The following is a 22,321-nucleotide window of genomic DNA, read 5'->3' on the forward strand; positions in this document are numbered from 1 at the left end:
AGAGAAACCAATCAGATGGCTTAGTAATCAAAGTAAAAATAAAAATGTGACTGTGCCTTATCAGCACATTATGTTCTACATATTGTGAATAATTTTTCCTTAAACATTTTATTGTGAGGGGCATTTTAAATGGCGGCAGATGTGTACTGACTCCCACTTATGAGTTGGAATCTGACTGGGATTTTAGGACAACATATTTGGCAACTCTTCTGAGATTCTACATGGATTCCTCACGGTGCTTGTTCAAAGGCTACAGGATGGTCAAGGTGTTCATGACAAGTCTGAGTAACTTTCTGACTTGCAAAACGTGGTGATGTTGGCATTTCAGAACGCAAGTAATTAAACTGTTGACTAAATTAATTACTCTGGTAATGACCTAGCTGAAAAGTGACTATTTGTGTCCCACGTTGGACGCAATAACAGGAATAACTGGAAATGTAACAATATATTTGTAGAGTGTTCAGAGAGTATTCCGAGGTGGCAAAATACTCCCACTCTGTATTTCAATGCTTGTGTTAAAAAGACTTTGAAAGTAGATGTCCCAATTCAACTCTTGTACTTGTAAAAGTAATAAAGTACAGACTCTGAAATGTACTCGAGTACAAAGCACGTTATTGAATGATACAGTCAAATGTACAACAGTGTAGTAGTATTTGTACTTTGTTACTTCATGCCAATAGAGGGCTATGAGAAATAACGTAGTTTGAATGTTAATGTTCAGTTTTATTTAGAAATTAAAAGAAAAACATACTAATTGCTCTTATAAAGTTCCAGATTCTTATTAGTTACAGTAGTAGGGTAAAATGCAACACGGTGTCTTATATTGTTAAACTAGCATCCCCTCTATTTTTTGTTTATTATAGATTACTCCAACATCTTACACGTTCAGAAGCACATTTATGCCAATAGGTGGTGCTGTAGTACCACTGTGAATCCATCAGGGCAATGGTTTTCAATTTTTTCCACCAAACACCTAAAAAAAAAATCCTCGGGTCCAAAAGTACCACCCTCATGTTCAATATTAAAATTCAGAAGCTTAGTAGGCCTAATAAGTGCTCAAAATGATTAGCTTGATTATACCGTCACTTATTTTATCGTCAAACAGGAACTGCACAAGAATTTTCCCCTCCCGGGGCGAAAGGGGGGGGTTGACTGATACATAAGGGGCACTGAAAAAATTATTTATGAAGAAATGTTCTTTTTTTTATTTTATTTTTTTAATGCGGGAGCGGCTTCACTGTGGCTACACAGATTTCTGATGGGGCATTAGCCACCCCTGTTGTCAGCAATGGTGTTCATTTTAAAATTGAGTGAATTGAATGTAAATTCTTTAAAAATAATCATGTTTACACAGCAACATGCTAACTTTGTGTCCTCTCTGTATTGATACACAGAGTTAGCAAAGTACAACTTTCATTGATGTTGCAGTTGTTTTATCCTCTAAATGATGGATATTGTGACACAAATGGTGCAGCAACAAATGTAAACAGACATAACAATACTCACAGGCATATATCTATATTTTTATTCATCTGAGAAAAACGACTATTACTGCATCTTACTGAGTCATTTAGCTGTCAAACTCCTCTTTGTGTATTATGCATGCCTGTGTCTTACATTGCCCTCTCATGATGTCTGTCTATGATATTACTGTATGTTTTTATAATGTACAATACTGTAGCGTGATATCTTATTCATAAAATATAGTCACAAGTGTTTTTTTTTTGGGAGGGGGGGCTGGGGTGGAGCTGATGAATGCCATATCCATTCATTTCATTGTGCAAAGATGATTTGAGTCATGTGTATTTTGAGTTACGAGCATGACCACCGAACAAATTAAACTCGTAAACCAATGCACCACTGTTTACAGTAGTCTTTAGGCAAAATCTGGTGCCAAGATAAAATAGAGTAAAACTTTAGGGGTTAAGTGGGTTAGCCCAAAATTAAACTGCATCAAACTCCGGATTCTTTCTGTCCATGTGGAGGCGGGCCTATGGGCCGCCGGCAGCCAGACGACGGCGTCAACTTAATCCTCATTAAGCGCCGTAACAATGAATGCAGGAAGAGACTACTGCAGTGACGACGAACACCGTCTCACTATTTGGCAGGAAACGGCTCCTCTCCGCTGCGTCCAAGAAAGCCTCAAGCGTCCCAGAAGTTCAAACTCATTATGAATAGTCTCCACCCCCTGGTGGCGTGACGTGCGGCTGCCGCGCTGTTGGCCACCAGATAAACAGCGAGAGACTTCATGATGACTGGATAGCGGGTTATTTATTCATCCATTCTTTGTTCCGCTTATCATTAGGATCTCAAATATGTATTTTTTATAATACTAATACAATATTTGAAGGAGGGGTTTGATGGAGGCCTTACGCTCCATCCTTTGAATTGACCTGTGAAATAAATAATCAATTACTAATTTTGTATTGTTAATAGATAGAAAAAGATAATCATTTCAAGAGACTCAAAGGGTTAATTCCGGTCTGAGAGAAGCAGGACACAACAGGTTGTTCAAAAAATAAAAATAACAGTGACCAAACTGAGATACGATGACCTTTTTGAACGATAAAGATGCATGTGGGTTTTGCATTGCGAATAAGGCAAGTCAGCTTTATAGTACATTTCAAACTCAAGTCAATTCAATGTGCTTCACACAAGCAAAGACATAATACCTAAAATAATTTACAAATACAACAGTTAAAAATATTCAGAAGCAAAGCAACGAAAACAGTTCAGTTTATGATAATTCTATTCCTTTAAACAATGATTTTCAGTGCATAGAAGCATTTTTGTTCATTGTTTGGGGTAGTAAAAGCTATGCATTTTTTTAACCACCATTGCAAGTAATTGTAATATGGGGTATTTTATGCATCATTATTTTCTTGTGCAGTGACAGACTAACTGAATAACTCCCTCTCAGTTTATGGCCACAAACAGCCTTCTACTGTTACATTGTCCAAATGCTATGAATTTAATATTGATTTTTTTTTTTGGTATTTGTTTTATGGTTTATTTTATCTTCCTTTTTCAGTTGTCAACATGGGACAGATTATGTTTCTTTTGATTTCAGCTTTTAAACTCCTTTGCCAATCCATCCAATTTGTCTCCTCAATCTATCTATCGATCCATCCATCCATCAATCCGTCCGTCTGTCTATTGACAGATATATTTTCAAATTACCTACAGGGGTCATTACTTGACTTTATCTAACCTTAGTTTAACATGGAGTCATAGTTTGTTGGTTAGCTGCCTAAATGGTTATTAATGCACCCAATAAAATGTCTGAGTAAATGATGATTTACCACCCGTTCGTGTATTAAATAATGTTACACTATTCTTGATCCGATTGGCTGGCAACCGGTTCAGGGTGTCCCCCGCCTGCTGCCCGAAGACAGCTGGGTGGAATACTCTTGAACCATGTAAACCACTCAGTGTGACATTTCTCGCTGCTTTCAAAAGACATGGAACTATACATAGTTGTATGTTTCAACCGAGCACATAAAGAAGTAGGACCGTTTTGCGCAGACGGCAATTCACTAAAACAGACCGGCACAAATTACGCGACGTACAAGTTTACCAGAAGCAGAGCGCCAATACGTAAACTGCGGAAATCGACCGTGCAAGGTTTATTGATTACAGAGAGGGAAAACACAGGGCGTTAACTACTTTGTTATTTGTGATTAAAAAACAAAACAAAACTGCAGTTAAGCAAGGTTATTGCGCAATAGATATATTAAGTTCAACTAGAAACGCGAACAAACGGGCGGGTGATCTGAAAATGGCTCTACGGAGGATCACTCAGGAAACATTTGATGCTGCAGTGAGGGAAAATATCGACGAGTTTGAAATGGATCCCGACGACGCTTTGAGGGAGGCTGTGGAGCAGTTTCAGTCTCAAGGTATTGTGGCCAGAGTTACCATAAATGTACTGGTTTGTTTCTTGGTAACTCGCATGCACAATTTGCTGAATCATGACAAGTTACATTGGGTGAACAATGCGTGTGTTTAACCTTCGAGGTTAAACCATTAAATAGTTAATGGATTATGAACTGGAAGGAATCTCTTAGCTGAGCTGTTCGCCCTCAACATTAGATACACGTGCACAATTTGATAAAGGCTAAGCTTATTTAGCTAAATCTCTCCTGGAAGATATATGATCATTTGTTAATTGACAGTGACTCGGTGTAATCTATCATAGATAACTGATGTGTATATTGCAGGTGTGGACCTCAGTTGTATTGTAAAAGCTGTACCTGCTGTGTCATCAGATGACAAACAACAGGCGCAAACGCATGAGATCTTACAGGTATATATATCTTCTACATCCTAATAATCGGCTTCATATAGTGTCCACCCCTTATACAGTCCAGTATCATATTTCTTTCACTTGCAGGCCCTCGAGTCCCTCCGCATTGCACAAGACTCGCCTGACAGCACGAAAGTGGCATTAGATATAAAGTGCTTCAGTGAGCAATGTTCACTTGGATTCGCTCAACGGTACCTGGCAGCCCAGAAAGGCGCATATCCCATCATCCTCTCCTACTGCCAAAAGAGCGTGGGAGATCAGGTAGCCACGTTGGCTTCTCTGTCCGCCTTAGCTGCGCTGACTGATGGACAGCCAGACTTGTTCGATGCAGATGGCAAGAACTTCCTTTTGGACGTTCTCAAGAGGTACCATGCTGATTCTTCATTGACACGAGCTGCCATCTCCGCTGTGCGTCATTCTTGTTTGAAACATGAGCAGAACAGACAGGATTTGGTCAAAGCGGGCGTCCTGCCTTTACTGACAAATGCCATTAAACAGCACAGTGGATGTGCCGAGGTGGTCAAGGAAGCCTCTGGAGCTCTCAGGATCATGACCTTTGACGATGATATCCGTGTTACGTTTGGGCATGCTCATGAGCACGCCAAGATGATTGTTCTCCAGCACAACGGCCTGAAAGTCTTAATTGAGTCTGCAAAAGGTGAGACCGGCTAATCTCTACAGTGCATACAAGACATTAAAGCATGCACAAAATAAATGTTACCAACTCAGTCATAGAGTTTAAAGTATGGTGGGAAGTGATGATAGTGACCCCAAGTGGACAACAGTAGTACAAGCGCCTCCCGTGCACATTTGTTTGTTGAATAATGCAAAATCAAGTTTTAGTAGATCACATGGCATATCAATGGCATAACTACGAGAATAATCACTTAAAAATATATTCAATTATTTCAGCCCTAATGATGATGGTTTGATTCTTCATCTTTGGAGTGACGTCCGTGGAAAATAGACAATACCTTTCCTCTGTGTCATCTTGTGGATGTCTTATTTTCTTAATGTAATTTCCACATGTCTTTCTACCTTCAGCTCACGATGACAATATCTCTGTTTTGAGTGAGCTGTGTGCCACCTTGTCCCGTTTGGCCGTAAGGAACGAGTTCTGCCAAGACATTTGTGACCTGGGTGGACTGAAGCTCATTATGACACTGCTCGCAGACAGCTATGAGTCAGCGGTACAAACATAGAGGTTATAGATGTCTGTAATCCATGAACATTGTCACCGAGCTTCTTTTTTCCCCTCTCAGGAGTTGGTGCGGCAGGTCCTGAGTGCAATACGAGCTGTCGCGGGAAATGATGACGTGAAAGATGCGGTGGTTAAAGCGGGTGGGGTCCAGCTCATTGTCATTGCCATGAACAGACACGTGACAATCTCTGCTGTAAGCCATTGCTATGAATTGTATGTGTTAGGGCCTGACTGATATGGATTTTTTTTTTTTAAAGCCGATTGCAATATTTGGCAGAATACATTTCCGCTAACCGATTAATTAGCTGATTAATTAAAAAAAAAAAAAAAGAATAAAATAATGTGTATTTTGGTCCCTTAATGCTTACAACAGTACAGGTGTGAATTATAGGCAAATCATTTGACTGTTTGACTTTACTTTGACCTAAAACGTTCTTTTAACAACAGAGAGAAAGGTCGGAAAAATGGCCATATTTTATTATTATTATTATTTTTTTTACTCAGTGGTGTTTGGATTTCCTTTGTCTTATGTTGTAATGTGTCTATGTTCCAAAAAATTGCATTTTCATCTGATTAATCAGTCGGGGCCCTGTTATTTGCCACTTAGGACTATACAATAGAAATTCTTTGTTCATATAGTTCATCCATTTTATATCCTTATTCAGGTGTGTGAGCAGGGCTGTGCATGCCTTTCCGTCCTGGCTTTACGGAAGCCCAACAACTGCAAGGTCATCATGGAGGAAGGAGGAGCCTTAGCTGCCGTGCAGGCTATGAGGTCACATCCCGGTATTGTTCATGTGCAGGTAAGCATAACATGACTGATCACCAGGCAGTCAGTCGCAGGGCACATGGAGACTCACAACCACTCACACTTCATTTAACTTCAAATGTAAAATGAGACGCTTAACGTGTCCTTTTCTACCTTTTATAACCAGAAACAGGCATGCATGCTGCTGAGAAACCTAGTTTCACACCAGCCCAACTACAGCCAACCAATTTTGGACATGGGTGTGGAGGCCCTCATATTGCAAGCGCTACGGACCCACCAAGACTGCGGCGACGCTGCTAAGGCTGCCCTCAGGGATCTGGGCTGCCAGGTGGAGCTAAGGGAGCTGTGGACCGGCAAACGTGGCGGCATCACTAACTGAAACAAGAGGAGAGCGACCATGAAACGCGATGTAATATTATAGTAAATGTTCCTGAAATTATTTCAGCAAAACAAACTACAATCTGAGGAAATGTGGCAATCGGCATTATGTTTGAGTGGGGGAAACACCGTCGACTAAATCCACAAGGAAAGTTCCTTTTCACTTTCCTCTATTGTATTCAAATTTGATTTTTTTATGAAGTTGGCTTACTTGAAGCTCCAAGTTGCCAAAAGTCAATTCATGTGAATATGCATCATGTTCACCGTCTTGGAATATGGTTTTTATTTGACCGTTGTGTAATCATGGTGAAGCCTTTGTCTATCAATGCCATGATAGTTGTTATGCATGTCTTTTATTCCTTTTTGATATATTGTTTGCACATAATGTATCTATAACACACTGGTGCATCACGGATGAATATGCATAGTTTTTAAAAAGTCCTCTACCCTTTTTTTTTTAAATGAGAAACATCTCATAGCACACCACCAAAATAAAATGCCACAGAAGATATATGTGGTAGACTGAAATTATATGAATCTCATCTCAATGTATTCACAAATTAATTGTGAAATCTGGGTCTGTTACATTAAACACCAAACTACTTTTATGTTGTATGAATGACAATGGATTGATACACATAAACTGCACCTTCTGCCAACTACTGGAAGACGTATTGTTCAACCTGTCACTCTCCATCTCTGGCACAGATGAAGAAAAATACATTTGAAGTCTCGACGGTTGACAAAGGGTACTTGGATAGTGTGGTGTGTCAAATTTAAAAGACATTTACTCTGTACAGGGAAACAGTTAAAACTATGCTCACATTTGGGTGTGAGATTCAAGGTCAAACAAGTCCGAATTTTAATGCTCTGAACTCCTGTTGACGCCCCACCATCGGGCCTATCCGAACACGCTCAGCCCGAGTCAGACTACATTTCCCATAATGCATCTCCACTCGCCCTTGTCAACTTGACGGAGGGAGGGACGGCTTGGGCTGTGTTTGTGACAGGAGCAGCAGCAAGCATGGACGATGTCAACCGCTCCAAGTCGCCTCTGCGCGACTGAATGATAGAATTACTTACAAGTCAGCGTACATTTCACGCCGCAGAGTTGTCTTCCGTCTACCGCGGCGCATTTGCTCCAGTAAAAAAAAAAAATGAACACAAGCAGTTGTGTAGCAGCGAGCTAACGGCTCGCTAGCGTTATCTAACCCGATATCTGGCTAACTTGAATGCCGAAAGGCGGCTACTAGGAATACTAGTTTATGCTTGGACAATCCAACGGGGAGAAGTTTTCCAAAGCATTGGAAATTGTGCCGGTGTCAAATCGGGTAAGCAACCGGTTGTGTGTCATGCTGTTAATGTGTCATTTCAAGGCAGGTGACGGCACAAGGTGATGACTTGACGTCCGAAAGCCAAGAGGGTCTCCACAAAATTGAGGACAAAATATATATGAAGAACGTGCCCAGACATTATAAGTACAAAGTTAACGTGCTTGAGAACGCTTCCTTTACTTGTATTCCACGGTAGTGTGTCAGCAAAGTTCTGTGATCGCTTTTTGAGTCAAGTGGTTTAGGATTCGTTCCTCTCACCGCCGCGACTTGGATTGGATTCTCGTTCAAGGGAACCAAATGAAAAAGTTCAGAGTGAACTTTCCTTTATCTTTAGTGCCCGCTATACTCACATGAACTACCGAATAACTGTTGGAACTATTTAACGGATGCCTAAAAGATCTAGTGCACGGCTGTGGAGCCTTTTCTGCCAGATGCTGAAGAAAGTCTTACCACCTTGTCCAAAATGATCTTGGCTGCACCCACACAGGGTGGGCGACTTTGTCCAGCCAATGGAACAATGTGTGACTTGTTGGGGGGAAAGTGGCCTTCTTTCCTCCGCGCGTTCGTTGAATTTTGGACAAGGAGAATGTTGGTTCTTCAAATAAAGGCTGGAATCGATGAACAGTTTCTTCAAAGCTTTTAATAACAGAATATTCCGGGCACCCGCGAATTACAGACAATGGCTGCGGGTCACGAGTGCGAAGCAGGAAGAGATTCACATCACTTTTATACTATCAGAAGAGTGGTACCGAGGCACAAGGTGTGATATCATAACTTTCGTTTCTCCTAAACCGATTTTCAGCTTGGCGCATTCCAAAGTTTGTGCGTCTCCAGCAGGGAGTATTCCAATTCTAGGTGATGATTTCTTCAAGGACACCAAGCTACGCTGTGGGCATCGGAAAGTGATACAGTATGACTGAATATGAGCAGAATACAGACTTCAGACTCCATGGTCTTAACTGGATTCAACTAATAAGTGTGCTGAAGTCATTGATAGGGAAAGCCATACATATCAAGATGAAAGGTGAGGGCGATACAAAGTCCGCGCTCAAATAAAATCTAATTATGTGTGCCAAAGAAGCGTAATATAACAATGGCACAAACGACAGTTTTCAAATCCAAGCTAACCCAAAGTGGTGTGACCCACTCTTGTATCTTATCACTTGATAGTTTTGCCTATGTTGAAGGGGAAAAGTACTTTGAGCAGCTGATGAACACAACAAGTGGAAGCTTTGTATTCTCATTATTGAAAAAGTATATATAATTCCACAGGATAATAACAGAGATGGGAGATAGTCAGAACTTGCTCAGCAGTGATGTGAATTAGAAACAAAATGTGTGGGGACACTTCAGGGCCCAAGCTGCTCATGTCAGGATCTGGCTGCAAATTCTGTTGTAATGAGGCCAGTATTAGGAGCCCACTTTTCCACAGGAGCCCCTTGTTGGCTCTCTTCCTGGTTACCTCTCATTATCTTGTTCTGTTGATTCAACATAGCTTTGATCCTTTTTCAAACCAATTTGCAGACTCGGCATCGGCAGTCACCCTTAATGAAACATTGTATTGTCAAGTGGGTTTTGTGCTTAAATGGTTTTTAAATGCCAATACGGAAAACTCTTCGGGTTTAGTCAGAATTGAAGAGATTGCATTTCCATCGAAAATATTATAAATGGAACAAAAGAGTCAAACCTTTACCATTATAAAGCCTTGATTAAATATACAGGAAATGTTACATCAGCACTTTCAGTGGTTTAATTAAAGGCTCTGTAAAGAGAAAAAAAGTCAGCAGTGTTGTGAACAATCCTGTCAAATTTGAATGGTAAAAAAAATACCTTAACAGTATGTCTGTCATGTGAGTTGTGTGTTGTTTTAGTCGCTGATCACTTTTGTACAGCATGTTCTCCCTTTCATGCACCCTTCAACCCAATAGCATAATAAGCTGTCCACTGCAGTAACTGCTGTCCCTCAAAGGGTAAATTGAAGAAAGAATACAATCGCTGAACTGTTTTTTGTTTTTTTTTTTGTAAGAATGCACCCGACTACTTATTACACAGTCGAGCGACATCCGGGCTCCCAGTTAGAGAGAACTGCATATCTACCTCCATCTTTTAGTTTGATTATTGACTGTGAAACCTGTGCTGTCGCAATGAGGTTGGAGGCTTGAGAGGTTAAACAACACATAAATAAGTGATCACCTGCTAAAATGATGAGCTCGCAGAAGCTCACTACTGGCAAGTTTGACGATACTTTGCGTGGAAAGTCAAACCCGCGGAGCAAGCAAGGAACCGACACGGTTATTGTTCACTCGGCGGTGGCCCACCGGACACCTTTCACCGACAAGTCAACAGCGTTGCTCTTCAGATGTTATTTTGGGACGTCACTTTGTCCAGGGTCTTGTTTCCAAGTGGCTAAATGTATAACGGACACGCCAGTGAGTGATTCCATACCATAACAATTCAGCAGTATGTACTGTCATTAAGCGTTAATTCGTAAATCGTGGCCAGGTAGGCAAAACTAAATCCCAAATCTGTCGAGCCCTGTAAAAAAACGACCACTAAATATGAAGTCACCAAACAGCGACGACCTACTTTTTCGAGCAGATCTTGAAAATCACAGGTGTCAAACTCAAGGCCCGTGGCCCAGATCTGGCCCACCACATCATATGATGTGGCCTGCGAAAGCAAATCAAAGATGTAAACTTTCACGATGCTTGCTAAAATCTGTACCAAAATTTCAACTTCTCATTTGTAATCAATAATGAGATACTGTAAGCATTTTCTTGTTACCAAACCCCTCAATTCAACAACTTAAACAATAGGCGAAAAAAACTGTTATTCCTGACTTCTTTATATGGTTTCAGTCATAATGGCCCTACAAGGGAAACTGGAACTAAAATCAGGCCCGCGACAAAAATGGGTTTGACACCCCTGCTCAAAATGAAGATCAAACTTTGACGACATGTTTGAGTCCCTCTAAAAGCTATTTCTATCGTTTCGAAAAATAATGTAATCTCAAATGGTGCTGTGTCTAATTAAAAGTTCTTCCCCCATTGAAATGAAATGTGTGTTGCTTCTGACCCCTCTCTCTTCTCTTCAGCTCACAGAGCGATTGCCCTCCCGGTGGTGGGATTCATGAATGCGCTCCGAGGAAGCAGCGGTGTCTTACTGGTAGTCCTCGGGCATGGGGAGTGGAGTCCAGGATCAACGTGCAGCACTCGCCCACGGAGAAGTGCTGCCGCGGGCCTCCACTCAGTCAGAAGTGAGTGAGTACACGGTCGGGATCATGACATGCTCATTTTCTCTTTGAGCGCTTTCTTGAATGGCTCTGAACATCAACTCCCAGCATATGTGGACAAACTCCAGAATGGTAACGAATGACATCACATTACCTTTGAAAGGAAGCGCCGGATAGTTTGAACTTTCGAGTATTTTAGATTTGCCTTTGGTACATTTACTAGCTATTTTTTGGTAGCATTCTGCCCCAAAACTCTCACGGGTAGCGAAGCTGCTGTGTTATGTATATTATGTCTGACTGGTTATTTTTTCTGGAAAATTGACTGTGAATTTGTGAAGGCCATCCCGTCGGATTTGTCAGCTTGCCCATCAGATGCCATCAAATCATTCTCGGGCCAACTCCTATTTAATAATCTACAGCAATCCAAACAGAAAATGGTTTCCGTACCCAGCAGGTGTTTGAGTGAACTCAAAAGGGACCCTTTCCTTGCCGCACAGGGCCTGAAGCAGACTCGCTCTGTCCTCAACTCGCTCTTCTCGGGGGCGTTAGCGGGAGCTGTGGCCAAAACTGCTGTCGCGCCGTTGGACAGGACTAAAATCATTTTTCAAGGTAAACTGGATGCCGGGCAGGTCAAAATGCGGAAACTGTGTCTTAATGTGACTTGTAATCTATACAGCTCCATTTCAATATTTTAGTGAGGGGAGCATTAAGCACTTGAGTCAATATGGTTGCAGAAGTGTGCACACCCGCATATAACTTGATCTGGCGTTTTTACACCATTTATCACGCACTCATTTGTTATATCGCCAAAAAACACGCGTTTCAACAGAAGTGTGCAGAGTTTTTATGTCAACTGAATTTCACAAAAAACTGAGTTTGAACTATGTTTTTTTTCCCCCCCCAAGTGTCTTCAGCAAGATTCTCTGCTAAAGTAAGTTTGAGTTGATGAAGTATTGACACCACAATATTCCTCTCGAGCTCGTCATTCATAATCAGTATGACAACAAGTGGAAAAGTAAGCTGCTGCGTGTATTTCAGGAGGCCTACAGGTTAATCTACCGCACATACCTGACGGATGGCTTCTTCGCGCTGTGGCGCGGAAACTCCGCCACAATGGTGCGAGTCATTCCGTACGCCGCCATCCAGTTCTGCGCGCACGAGCAGTACAAAAGTCTCCTGGGTGACTACTACGGCTTTCAGGGGAAGTGAGTGTGAGCCTCAAAACATTGCGTACACACACCGTTTATTTATTACAATGAAGTTCGGGTTAGTGTAAAGCTGATGTTTTCTGGTTTGGTGTTTTGATCCAGGGTCCTCCCACCGCTCCCGAGGTTACTGGCCGGATCTATGGCCGGCATCACTGCTGCCATGTTGACGTATCCTCTGGACATGGTGCGAGCTCGAATGGCTGTGACACCGAAAGAAATGTAAGGCCACTTTAAACCGTAATCACCTAGTGACCTGCGTACAGAAAAGATCATCTGAAATGTCACCATGACAACAGTTGTCAGGAATATTCAAAAGAAATCAATACCGCTATATGCAGTGTAAATATTGTTACGGTATTTTCCACACTAAAAGGCGCACTGGATTATGAGGCGCACCTTCAATGAATGGCGTATTTTGTAATTTTTTTCATACATTGGGCGCACTGCATTATAACACGCAATCTACAATGCATCCACCAGATGGAGCTACGCTCAAGCAAACACAAACAGAACGATCAGATGTCAGTAAAACTTATTTAATGAAGCAGCGACATAGTTCACTTAACCATCAGCAAGTTATAACATTGATTCGTTAACGTTGAACTCTCTTGATCGCCTTAAGTTCGAACTCTGCGTTGTCAGCATGTCTCGAGCAAGGAGCCATTTTGGGTTTGAAATATTACCGGAATGACCATACACAAGGCACATCGGATTTTAAGGCGCTTTTAAGAAAATGGAAGGCTTTTAGGTGCGCCTTTTAGTGCGGAAAATACGGTAATATAAAAAAAAAAAATAAACAGTGCTTGTCTATTGTTAGGTACAGCAACATTTTGCATGTGTTTGTGCGGATCTCCCGGGAAGAAGGACTGAAGACCCTGTATCGAGGTTTTACGCCCACTATACTGGGCGTGGTCCCCTACGCTGGCCTCAGCTTCTTTACCTACGAGACGCTGAAGAAGCTTCATGCAGGTAGAGTATATAAGAACAAGAAGAACATATCTCACCTCAGTCTTTGTGTTTTCGGTGTCAACATTGCTTTGCCGCCATAACTTTTGATGCGGTCCCCTCCGACGCAGAGAGAAGTGGGCGCCCGCAGCCTTACTCGTATGAACGGCTGGCTTTTGGGGCCTGTGCGGGCCTCATCGGTCAGTCGGCGTCCTACCCGTTGGACGTGGTACGGCGGCGCATGCAGACGGCGGGGGTCACGGGTCACACGTACGGCACCATCCTGGGCACCATGAGGGAGATCGTGTCCGAGGAGGGGGTTATCCGAGGACTCTATAAAGGCCTCAGTATGAACTGGGTCAAAGGGCCCATTGCAGTGGGGATCAGCTTCACCACCTTTGACCTGACTCAAATCCTCCTGAAGAAGCTGCACGAGATGGGCTACGCATCCCGGTAATGGCGAGAAAATACTTGTGAATGTGATGCCTTCACTGGGAACTGGGAAGAGTGAGCGAGGAATGAGTTTTGTGGCAGTCGAGGCAAACACGCACATACTCGCAGTCAGTGGATCATGGGTCCTAACACGCGTGCTCCACAAAAGATGCGACTCAGCGTCTGCATGCGTTCTTGTCATGCGGCAAAGTGCAAATATGCTCTCTGGTTGTTGTCTGTACTCGCGTGATCGCAAAACCTGAGACGGCGACCGAGGGTGTAAATGTCACTGACACGCCGAGGAGCTTCCAGTTGCCTTCTACAGCAATGAAGGCTGCCATTTATTTACTGTCCACTTTGTAGATTCTGTCATATATGAGATTAGGCCTTAAATAGGTTTGATGTGGAATAATAAGATATTGAACTAAATTATATTCCAGTGCCATCCCAAAGTGACTGAAACATTTCGATCAACTTTTAACATTTTGCTTCTTGCAGGGCTACATCATATTGGGGTGGGGGACGCATGCGATTTGCAATATGGGTACACTTTTTGATCTCTGAAACGACAATGTTAGCGTTTATATACATCGATTCCACGAATGATACCAAAGTTTTGTGGCACAGGATAGCTGTGGATGAGATACTGGGTTAATATAATGACGCACAAGAATTCTCAGACTAGGCCCGGTCTCACATTAGCGGGCATTTTAACATTTCAGTTGAAGATGTGATTTTTATTTTTATTTTTTCCTTCTGGCTGACTTATTTCATACATGTGAAACATCTTCAGTGAAGAGGCATTAGCTAACTATTGTCTGTCACTTTGGCACATTGTTTTTTTTTTCTTTCAAAGTCACTTTTAAACGTGAGACAATCTTAACATAGCTGCTTCATCCCTTCAATATTTATTGTGTGACATGGAATCGACAAATGTGACTGATTAATATATCAACTTTGAAACACAACTTGAATTTCTATTGATCACACTGGGGAACGTGTTTTGTTGAGTCGGGTCTGACAGCTGTTTTGAACTTATTTTTGGTTGCGGGATCTGAAACTGATCTCAATTTTTCTCTTGTCACATCAACTTTTTGAGCTATCGTATCACTGTTTTCTTGAGAAAGTATTCAGTAAATGCGTATGTATGTAAACAAAAACACTACGATGGAAAACTGCATAAAGCAAATTTCCAGCGGTATGCCCATGGTTGCAAGGTTAAGAGAAAAACCAAGACTAACTTTTTTTTTTCCCTTTCAAATCGTTCGTTCCTCAGCGTTACCAGTAACTAAGCAGCACTTAGACGACCACATTTACTCTAAATGCCATAGGAAATAAAAAGTTGCCTAAATTTGAGATGAAAAGCCATGATGATACGATAACATGACTCATATTTTTCAAAATGTACTTTATTCTTGTGATTTATATATGTGTGTGTGTGTGTGAGATGTAAGATCAGATTTATATAATACATTAAAATGTTATCACAGCTTTAAATTGCTACAAAGGTACGGAGGGAGCAGTAAATGTTTAGTAAATGTTATATTTGAATTATTTTGTGTACCCCAAAGTCACAACAGACCCCATTTTGAGAACCCCTTAGTTGATAGAAATATGAAGATGACACATGGAATGCCTTTCGGTCTCAGCTCAGCAGCTGCAAGCTCACTGAACATCTCAGTCGTGTCTCTTGAAGTGCCTGGCGAGGGAATAGTCACCCTTCGACTATGACTGAGCTTCTTTCACCAACTGTTTGGAAAGTTGATCTTTTTTTTTTTTGTTTGTTTCTTTTTGATGGTCCCCTGCTGAGGGTTGTTTGTGGTTAGTGGAGGTTCATAAGGCCTCTGAGTTATTGTCATTCTTCAGTCCAGTTTTTCTACCGAGGTTTTGTAAGCCTGATAACCCACTAACAGGCTCTGGCTGCGTGGGACAAACACGCGTTGGGTATCCTTTCATGCAGGTGTGTTGTCAGGGATCTGTAAATGTCTAACAGTTGAAACATCTCCTCGGGCATCCACAGCAATCACGGCCTGTCATGTTTGCATCCTCTCCGCATTGTCTCGCGACAATTTCGTTTTGTCCACAGTGGCCTGAAACAGGGCTGGCGTGGCCGGTGAGAACGTAGTGTAAACGTAGTTTGTGGGGACATGAAAATAAAAATAAAAAATCTGTATTTATGCTGACTTCATTTGGTGGGTAGGAGGGCATTTTTAATAGACTCGGTGGAATACTAAAACATGAAAATCCTGACAATTTGAGTGATGAACCATTTTAATGTTCAGATATCCATAATAATTGTTTTAACACAATTTCCATACCTCAATGTGCAGAGTATTGTTTCAAGTGCAGTGGTTGTTCAAATACCCGCTTTTTAAGTTCCATTGATTTGTGCCATCTGAGCGTGTGTGTATAATGCGTACCTCATCTGCACACTGCATTCATATTGACTCAACTTCTCTATATGACTGTTTTTAAAAGTCAAATAAAACGAGTACGCACTCTTGGAATGCCTCCTCTTTCATTGTAGTGACCCATATTTCTCAAGTTTCGTGGCGGTCAGACAAATGACGTAGCTTAATGTTCAGCACTAACTCAGTCCTTGTAGCTGCCACGCTGTAAAACCGCACAATTTCTTTTCCACCCAATTGAATTAAACGTTCAAACTGTACTGTTACAGTGAATTATTTGGCTGTTTGTATTTTAAAATGTGGAACAATATTCCTTTAAATTCAGTTTTGTTTGTATTTATGTACTGTAACTTAGAAGTACGACACATTTTTTTAGACCCTTATATATCCAGGTAAGGCACTTGAGAACTGATTGTCATTTGCTTTCCCTACTGAAAAGAAACGCATTTACAAAATATTTATCGAAGAAATATATACTTTATATGGATTATGGGATGATTTAGTGGGAAAACCAACAAAAAAGAGTGAAGCTTGGTAACTGCGAAAAATATCCACTAGAGGGCACTCCAATCTCGGAAATGTATTTATGATGTGCAATTCCAAAAACGGTCGCTAGATGGTAGGGTAAGCACAGTGCTTCGTCCCTGTACGCGAACGCGAGCCGACTCGCATTTGTTGGTGTGACGCATGAACTTGAACTTTGACCGTGAACGCACCACAGGAGCGCAAAGCTGGAAACTAGGATTACAGTAAAAGTACCAAATTAATCGCTGAATGAGATAATAACTGTTATTTTAACTACCACGTTTTTTATTGATTCGGGGCCTTTTGGTCACTTTACAAAAATAGAAATAAAAATAGATTTTTTTTTTCACGTTTACGGCACATTAAATGCAACACACGTGACTCTGAAGCAACTTCACAGCTTTACAAGCTAATAATGTGCTCGTTTTCATTGACCACGAGTGGAGAAATGCTATTCTTTTGGTTCTCATCAAATCATTTTACTGAGGGTGTTTTAAAACAAGAAATGGAGCCCCCCCCCCCCATCCCCTAAAAAGTTAATAATTTAAAAAAAAAAAACAGGAATTTGGGGGTGGGTTTGCTGGGACTCGCAGATTGAAGAGGAAAAGTGAAATAATGGTAATAAAACGTAAGAAGACGAAGTGCGTGAGAAAGGAAAATAGAACTGAATGAATGCAGGCTGGCTCTGCCTCCCTTTGGCATCTTGCCAAATATCTATAGCAACCGCATCCTTTGATACACACGCCTCCATCTTGGTCTTCGTGTCCTTCCTATCCCAAATAAAAGTTCTGCTAGCGCCCACCCTTTTTTTTAACAGTCCGGATCTATTTTATTCCCCATTTGTTCACTAAATGATCACACAAAGTCAAAACACGTTGTTCAACTTAATCATTAATATCATTCAATAGTATAATTGATCATATACATCAACTATATAAATATTGTATACACCAACAACCAATAACTGGAAAAATATTTCGTAACTGGATGCCTTTTTACTCTAATAGCAACTCTTTTACAAATTTGGTGTGACCTACTTTTTCGATTTTCAGGATCTTATCATTTCCGACTGGAACGCATACAGTATGAATTTACAATATAAAAAAAAAATTATAAAAAGATTTGAAATAATAAATGCATATTGTGGATTTGAACATATTTCTGACTGACAAATATTTATTTTCCCATGCGCCCCCCCCCAAAAAAACGACACTTAATTCGAATTAATTCTATTAACTCAGATACACCACTGCTAAATGTCTGAATTTTGATTGCCGTGTATGTACTGTAGATATTTGGAAAAACCTTGTGGAATTTGCATTGATGTGAGCTCTGAGCAAATTCACTGCAGCGTATTGGTCAAAACCAAAATGATTTTTATTGACAAGACACGTAGATTTATAAAGGTGGTAAACACAGCATGTTTTAATTGAAAATCAATGAAAAAAAATTCTTCAACACAAAGTCGATGAAGTGAAGGTAGTCGGTCACCATTCAATGGAAAAAAATAAATACAACATTGACACTTATCACATTTTATTTGCCGTAAAAACAGTGCAAGACACACCTAGATTATTTGCAGTGTATTTTAAAATGTACACACAACACAGACATATTTATGTTCTTTATTCAAAACAGCAGGATAACACTGTAATGCAGCCACAACCTTAACTAGGAATCCTTGTTGTTTTCCGGTATCACGTCCTGCAAAAAAAAAAAAAGACAGAGAGACAAAGTGGACATGAGTGAGGCATGGAAAAAAATTATGATTACCGAGACAGTTTTCAAAATGAAATTGTGTATGCATGCAGAAGGGACTCCCCCTTGTCATGACCAGCAATATGTCTGACTTCGAGTCCATGCCACGCCACCCTTGAGCCTCAAGTGTGGACTGCCAAGAAGTCTCCCAGTCACCCGAGAGTTGCCCAATGACACCCGAGGGAAATGACACACCCACCCGCATCCCAGACACGGTAAGAGTCTGCTTTGGCACCGTCACCGCACGGCAACCCGACAAGCCAAGAAGCCTTTTATAGTTCAGAGTTACGTTGTGTAATAAAACAATATTTTTCATGGAGATTCACTCGACGGGGAGTGAGGAATAGGATGAAGGTAGTTATGGTTGAATACAGTCTCTGGATAGGTGCAATGCTTCAGACATGGAGCAATTATGAGAGGCCGGAGGGCTCTCCAGAGCTCTTCTACTGCCCACGCTGTCCCGACCAAATGTTTAATGTATGCACTATTGTCGTCCACAGATAGCCGCTTGCAGACAGTGAAACATTGATCGCCGGCCTGAACATTGGGTACACCTACAGATGCATTCGCGGCCATCAAATAATAATAATGTGCACACAACATACCAATTTGTGGGCGGGAAGGAGGTTGTAGGTGCTCACAAAATACAAATTGGTGGCCATTATATTGGAAAAGTGTGCACATGAAATACTCATTTGTGACCACACTGCATACCTCAATATTATATAACGTGCACAAAATTCTTCTTCGTGACCGTGAAGTAGGTAAACTATGCACACCAAATGCTAATTTATGGCCGCAAAATACTGTACGGATCAATTATTGTCCACTGTGCGCACAAAATACACATTTGTGGCCTCGAAGAAGGTTTTACAAGTGCCCAATGCACACATTTGTGGCTACGAAACAGGTATGCAGTTCAAATTTTTATTTTGTCCACACGTTACTCCAACAGTATTTCTTAATTCCAATTTCGTATGGTGTACACACTACATACTTATTTCATGTCCAACGCAAGTGATACCTATTTCGGAGCCTCAAAATAGTATTTTATGTGTACGTGATACCAATTTTGTGAGCTCCAATGAGTATTTTGCGCATACATGATACCTACTTTTGTGATCTCATGACTTTTCACTGAGATGAGAGTAAAATATCCACAGGAGAACATAAATTACCGCCTCACATTTTACACTGAAGAGAGTTGTGGGCGGGGCCACATGTACTGTACTCTTGGGTGAAGAGATTTCGATGTATTCTGAAGATTTGCTCCCACTCTAAGTAGCCGGGCGATTGTACTCCAAAAATGTTGAAATACAACTCAGTTAGAGGAAAGAAAAAACGGTGACTGTGTAAAAATGACTACCAAATTTCACTGTGTGCGCACATTATGCCTCCAGTATTTCGTGACCACAAATTAAAGGCCTCGAATTAGCATCCTGTGCTATCGACTGTATATTGCGGCCGCTAATTTTCCTCCCCGTGTCATTAACCCTTTCAGGGACAGCAGTTACTACAGTGGACGGCTTATCATGTTACCAGGTTACAGGGTGCATGAAAGGGGGTTAATATAGGATGATTATTATAGTTGTAATGCAGTGGTGTGGATCTTCACCGCTTTACACCGAGAGCTGATGCGAATATTTTGCTGCCTCACTTGTGTAGCTGAATAAGGTAACCGTAATATTAGGACCCAAAAAATAAAAAAGAAAAAAAGAAAAAAAAAGAAAATGCGGCGCAGTTCCACTTCATCCAAACTCCAAGCAGCTTCTACAGGACAATTTACAAGGTGGCGAGAGTGAGATGCGTAAAGGTTAGATCGTGATGAGATAAAGTGATGGCTGGATGATGTCGCTGCTCGGAGGCAGTAAGAATAATGCCAGCGCGGGGAAATGAGCACACGCTCACACACACACGTAGAAGGTCAGTAGAGGTGGATCGACTATTTACCAGCGTGACTTATTGGATATAGCAACGCACACAAAATCATCCAGTGTTGCTCTCGTTAAATCAATGTCCCTCTGACGGTGTCAGTCAAAAGCGAGCAGAATTCATGTTTTGAAAAGCAAAATATGTGATGCAGCTCTGATGATGATGATGTCATCGCAGGTGTCGTTCATGTGTCGGTCCATTTTTCAGGAACGACACTGTGATTTAGAAAGTTCAGTCATTTCACGTTGGCGAGAGTTCAAATTATTATTTGGTCTAGAGTTGAAATGGTTTTGGAATTGGCGCTGATTCTCTTCTCTTTACACACACACACACACACACACACACACACACACACACACACACACACACACACACACACACACACACACACAGACACGCACACACACACATTCACACGCACACACAGACGGACTCACAGACGGACACGCGCGCGTGCACGGATTTTCCTGCTCCCTTACACGCGTCGTTACGGTAAACCCCCACCGTGTCGTTCATGTGTCGGTCCATTTTTCAGGAACGACACTGTGATTTAGAAAGTTCAGTCATTTCACGTTGGCGAGAGTTCAAATTATTATTTGGTCTAGAGTTGAAATGGTTTTGGAATTGGCGCTGATTCTCTTCTCTTTACACACACACACACACACACACACACACACACACACACACACATTTTTTTACTGACATTGTGTGCGTGTGACAAAGACGTTTTGGCGGCCCCTCATTATAAATACATGTCATTGGATCACAGCTCGTGTGAATCCCTGAGTCTGCTGCGCTCTAAGTGGCCGTGACTGAGCCCTGAATGGGTGGCCAAGTGACAGCTACACCAAAAGAGCCAACAGCGTGTGTGTGTGTGCGTGTGTGTGTGACAGTGACATCACTCTGCAGGATGCACCTATCCATCATGCGGCGACACATGTGTGTGTGTGTGTGTGTGTGTGTGTGTGTGTGTGTGTGTGTGTGTGTGAAGGGAATGCCGTGTCCCCCCCACCTCCAAGATGCGTCCAGCCTATGGGAATGAAATCTTCCCAGCAGGACACGGTCGAGCTTTGGCTGCGTGTGATACACACATATGCAGACACTTTATTAGGTACAGTGTCCCCCCCACTATATCGCAGGTCATCAGTCGAGCTCCCCTCTACAGTACACTGCAGATTTTTAACCAATCGTTTTTTTGATGTGTTTTTACAGTATGCAGTCCAAATGTAGCGAAGCGCGCCTTCATTGTAGTGACACGTCATGCCGCAGACATCCCGTCTAGTGAAAAAGAGTCCCTCCAAGGCAAAACCTTCAGGCTTCTGCTAGAAATAGTCGTCGTTCCCTACAAAGCAGAGAAAATATATGCCCGTGAGTATTTTTCTAAGTGTTGCTGCTCCGTGTGTGTGACAAGAGACAAGAGAAGAATATCAATACTAATTTCCCGTCAGTCTGTCTAAGATGTTACACATTAACGTTTAGCGTTAAGCTAGCTGACTTTTGTTCGGTATTTGAACGTGATTAGCTGTTTTGTTTCATGTGTGGCGGCACGGTGGGCGACTGGTTAGCGCGTCGGTCTCACAGTGCGGAGGTACAGGGTTCGATTCCGGCTCAGGCCTTCCTGTGTGGAGTTTGCATGTTCTCCCTGTGCCTGTGTGGGTTTTCTCCGGGTACTCCGGTTTCCACCAACATTCCGAAAACATGCATGGCAGCTTAATTGAACCCCTTAAATTGTCCCCGAGGTGTGATTGTGAGAGCGGATGGTTGTTTTGTCTTTGCGTGCCCTGCAATTGGCTGGCAACCAGTTCAGGGTGTCCCCGAAGACAACTGGGATCGACTCCAGCATACCAGCAAACCCCCTCATGAGGGTAAGCAGATTAGAAAATGGATGGATGT

At 41.8% G+C, this 22,321-nt stretch overlaps 2 protein-coding genes and 1 long non-coding RNA gene across 4 annotated transcripts in view; 2 read left to right on the plus strand and 1 right to left on the minus strand.

Annotated features, from left to right (window-relative positions):
• The first annotated feature begins 3,484 nt into the window (after positions 1–3,484).
• armc6 (armadillo repeat containing 6) lies at positions 3,485–7,316 on the plus strand. Its single transcript, XM_019856855.1, has 7 exons — positions 3,485–3,899; positions 4,221–4,306; positions 4,394–4,964; positions 5,351–5,496; positions 5,569–5,700; positions 6,173–6,310; positions 6,443–7,316. Exons 1-7 carry the CDS (start codon positions 3,779–3,781, stop codon positions 6,653–6,655), a joined length of 1,407 nt encoding a protein of 468 aa, XP_019712414.1. The 5' UTR covers positions 3,485–3,778; the 3' UTR covers positions 6,656–7,316.
• A 256-nt stretch (positions 7,317–7,572) lies between these two features.
• slc25a42 (solute carrier family 25 member 42) lies at positions 7,573–16,309 on the plus strand. Its single transcript, XM_019856856.1, has 8 exons — positions 7,573–7,985; positions 11,083–11,244; positions 11,718–11,829; positions 12,126–12,151; positions 12,259–12,425; positions 12,531–12,647; positions 13,246–13,397; positions 13,505–16,309. The coding sequence occupies exons 2-8, from the start codon at positions 11,167–11,169 to the stop codon at positions 13,828–13,830; spliced, it is 978 nt and encodes a 325-aa protein (XP_019712415.1). The 5' UTR covers positions 7,573–7,985; positions 11,083–11,166; the 3' UTR covers positions 13,831–16,309.
• Positions 16,310–18,257: 1,948 nt separating this feature from the next.
• Positions 18,258–22,321, minus strand: part of LOC109507469 (uncharacterized) — a 28,821-nt gene continuing 24,757 nt past the window's right edge. For both annotated transcript variants that reach the window (XR_002166474.1, XR_002166473.1), the window contains exon 4: positions 18,258–18,442. This is a non-coding gene — a long non-coding RNA (uncharacterized LOC109507469). The remainder of the gene's footprint in view (positions 18,443–22,321) is intronic.

The sequence above is a fragment of the Hippocampus comes genome, unplaced genomic scaffold, assembly GCF_001891065.2.
Source record: "Hippocampus comes isolate QL1 unplaced genomic scaffold, H_comes_QL1_v1.1 scaffold105, whole genome shotgun sequence".
NCBI lineage: Eukaryota > Metazoa > Chordata > Actinopteri > Syngnathiformes > Syngnathidae > Hippocampus > Hippocampus comes.

Excerpts from the sequence above, each read along its gene's own strand:
- slc25a42 (XM_019856856.1), top strand. The coding sequence starts at position 11,167 with ATGGGGAGTGGAGTCCAGGATCAACGTGCAGCACTCGCCCACGGAGAA. Across the intron at positions 12,152-12,258 it reads CAGCAAGATTCTCTGCTAAA|GAGGCCTACAGGTTAATCTA; the intron begins GTAAGTTTGAGT and ends CGTGTATTTCAG. Across the intron at positions 12,648-13,245 it reads GCTGTGACACCGAAAGAAAT|GTACAGCAACATTTTGCATG; the intron begins GTAAGGCCACTT and ends GTCTATTGTTAG.
- armc6 (XM_019856855.1), top strand. The coding sequence starts at position 3,779 with ATGGCTCTACGGAGGATCACTCAGGAAACATTTGATGCTGCAGTGAGG. Across the intron at positions 3,900-4,220 it reads GGAGCAGTTTCAGTCTCAAG|GTGTGGACCTCAGTTGTATT; the intron begins GTATTGTGGCCA and ends TGTATATTGCAG. Across the intron at positions 4,307-4,393 it reads AAACGCATGAGATCTTACAG|GCCCTCGAGTCCCTCCGCAT; the intron begins GTATATATATCT and ends TTTCACTTGCAG.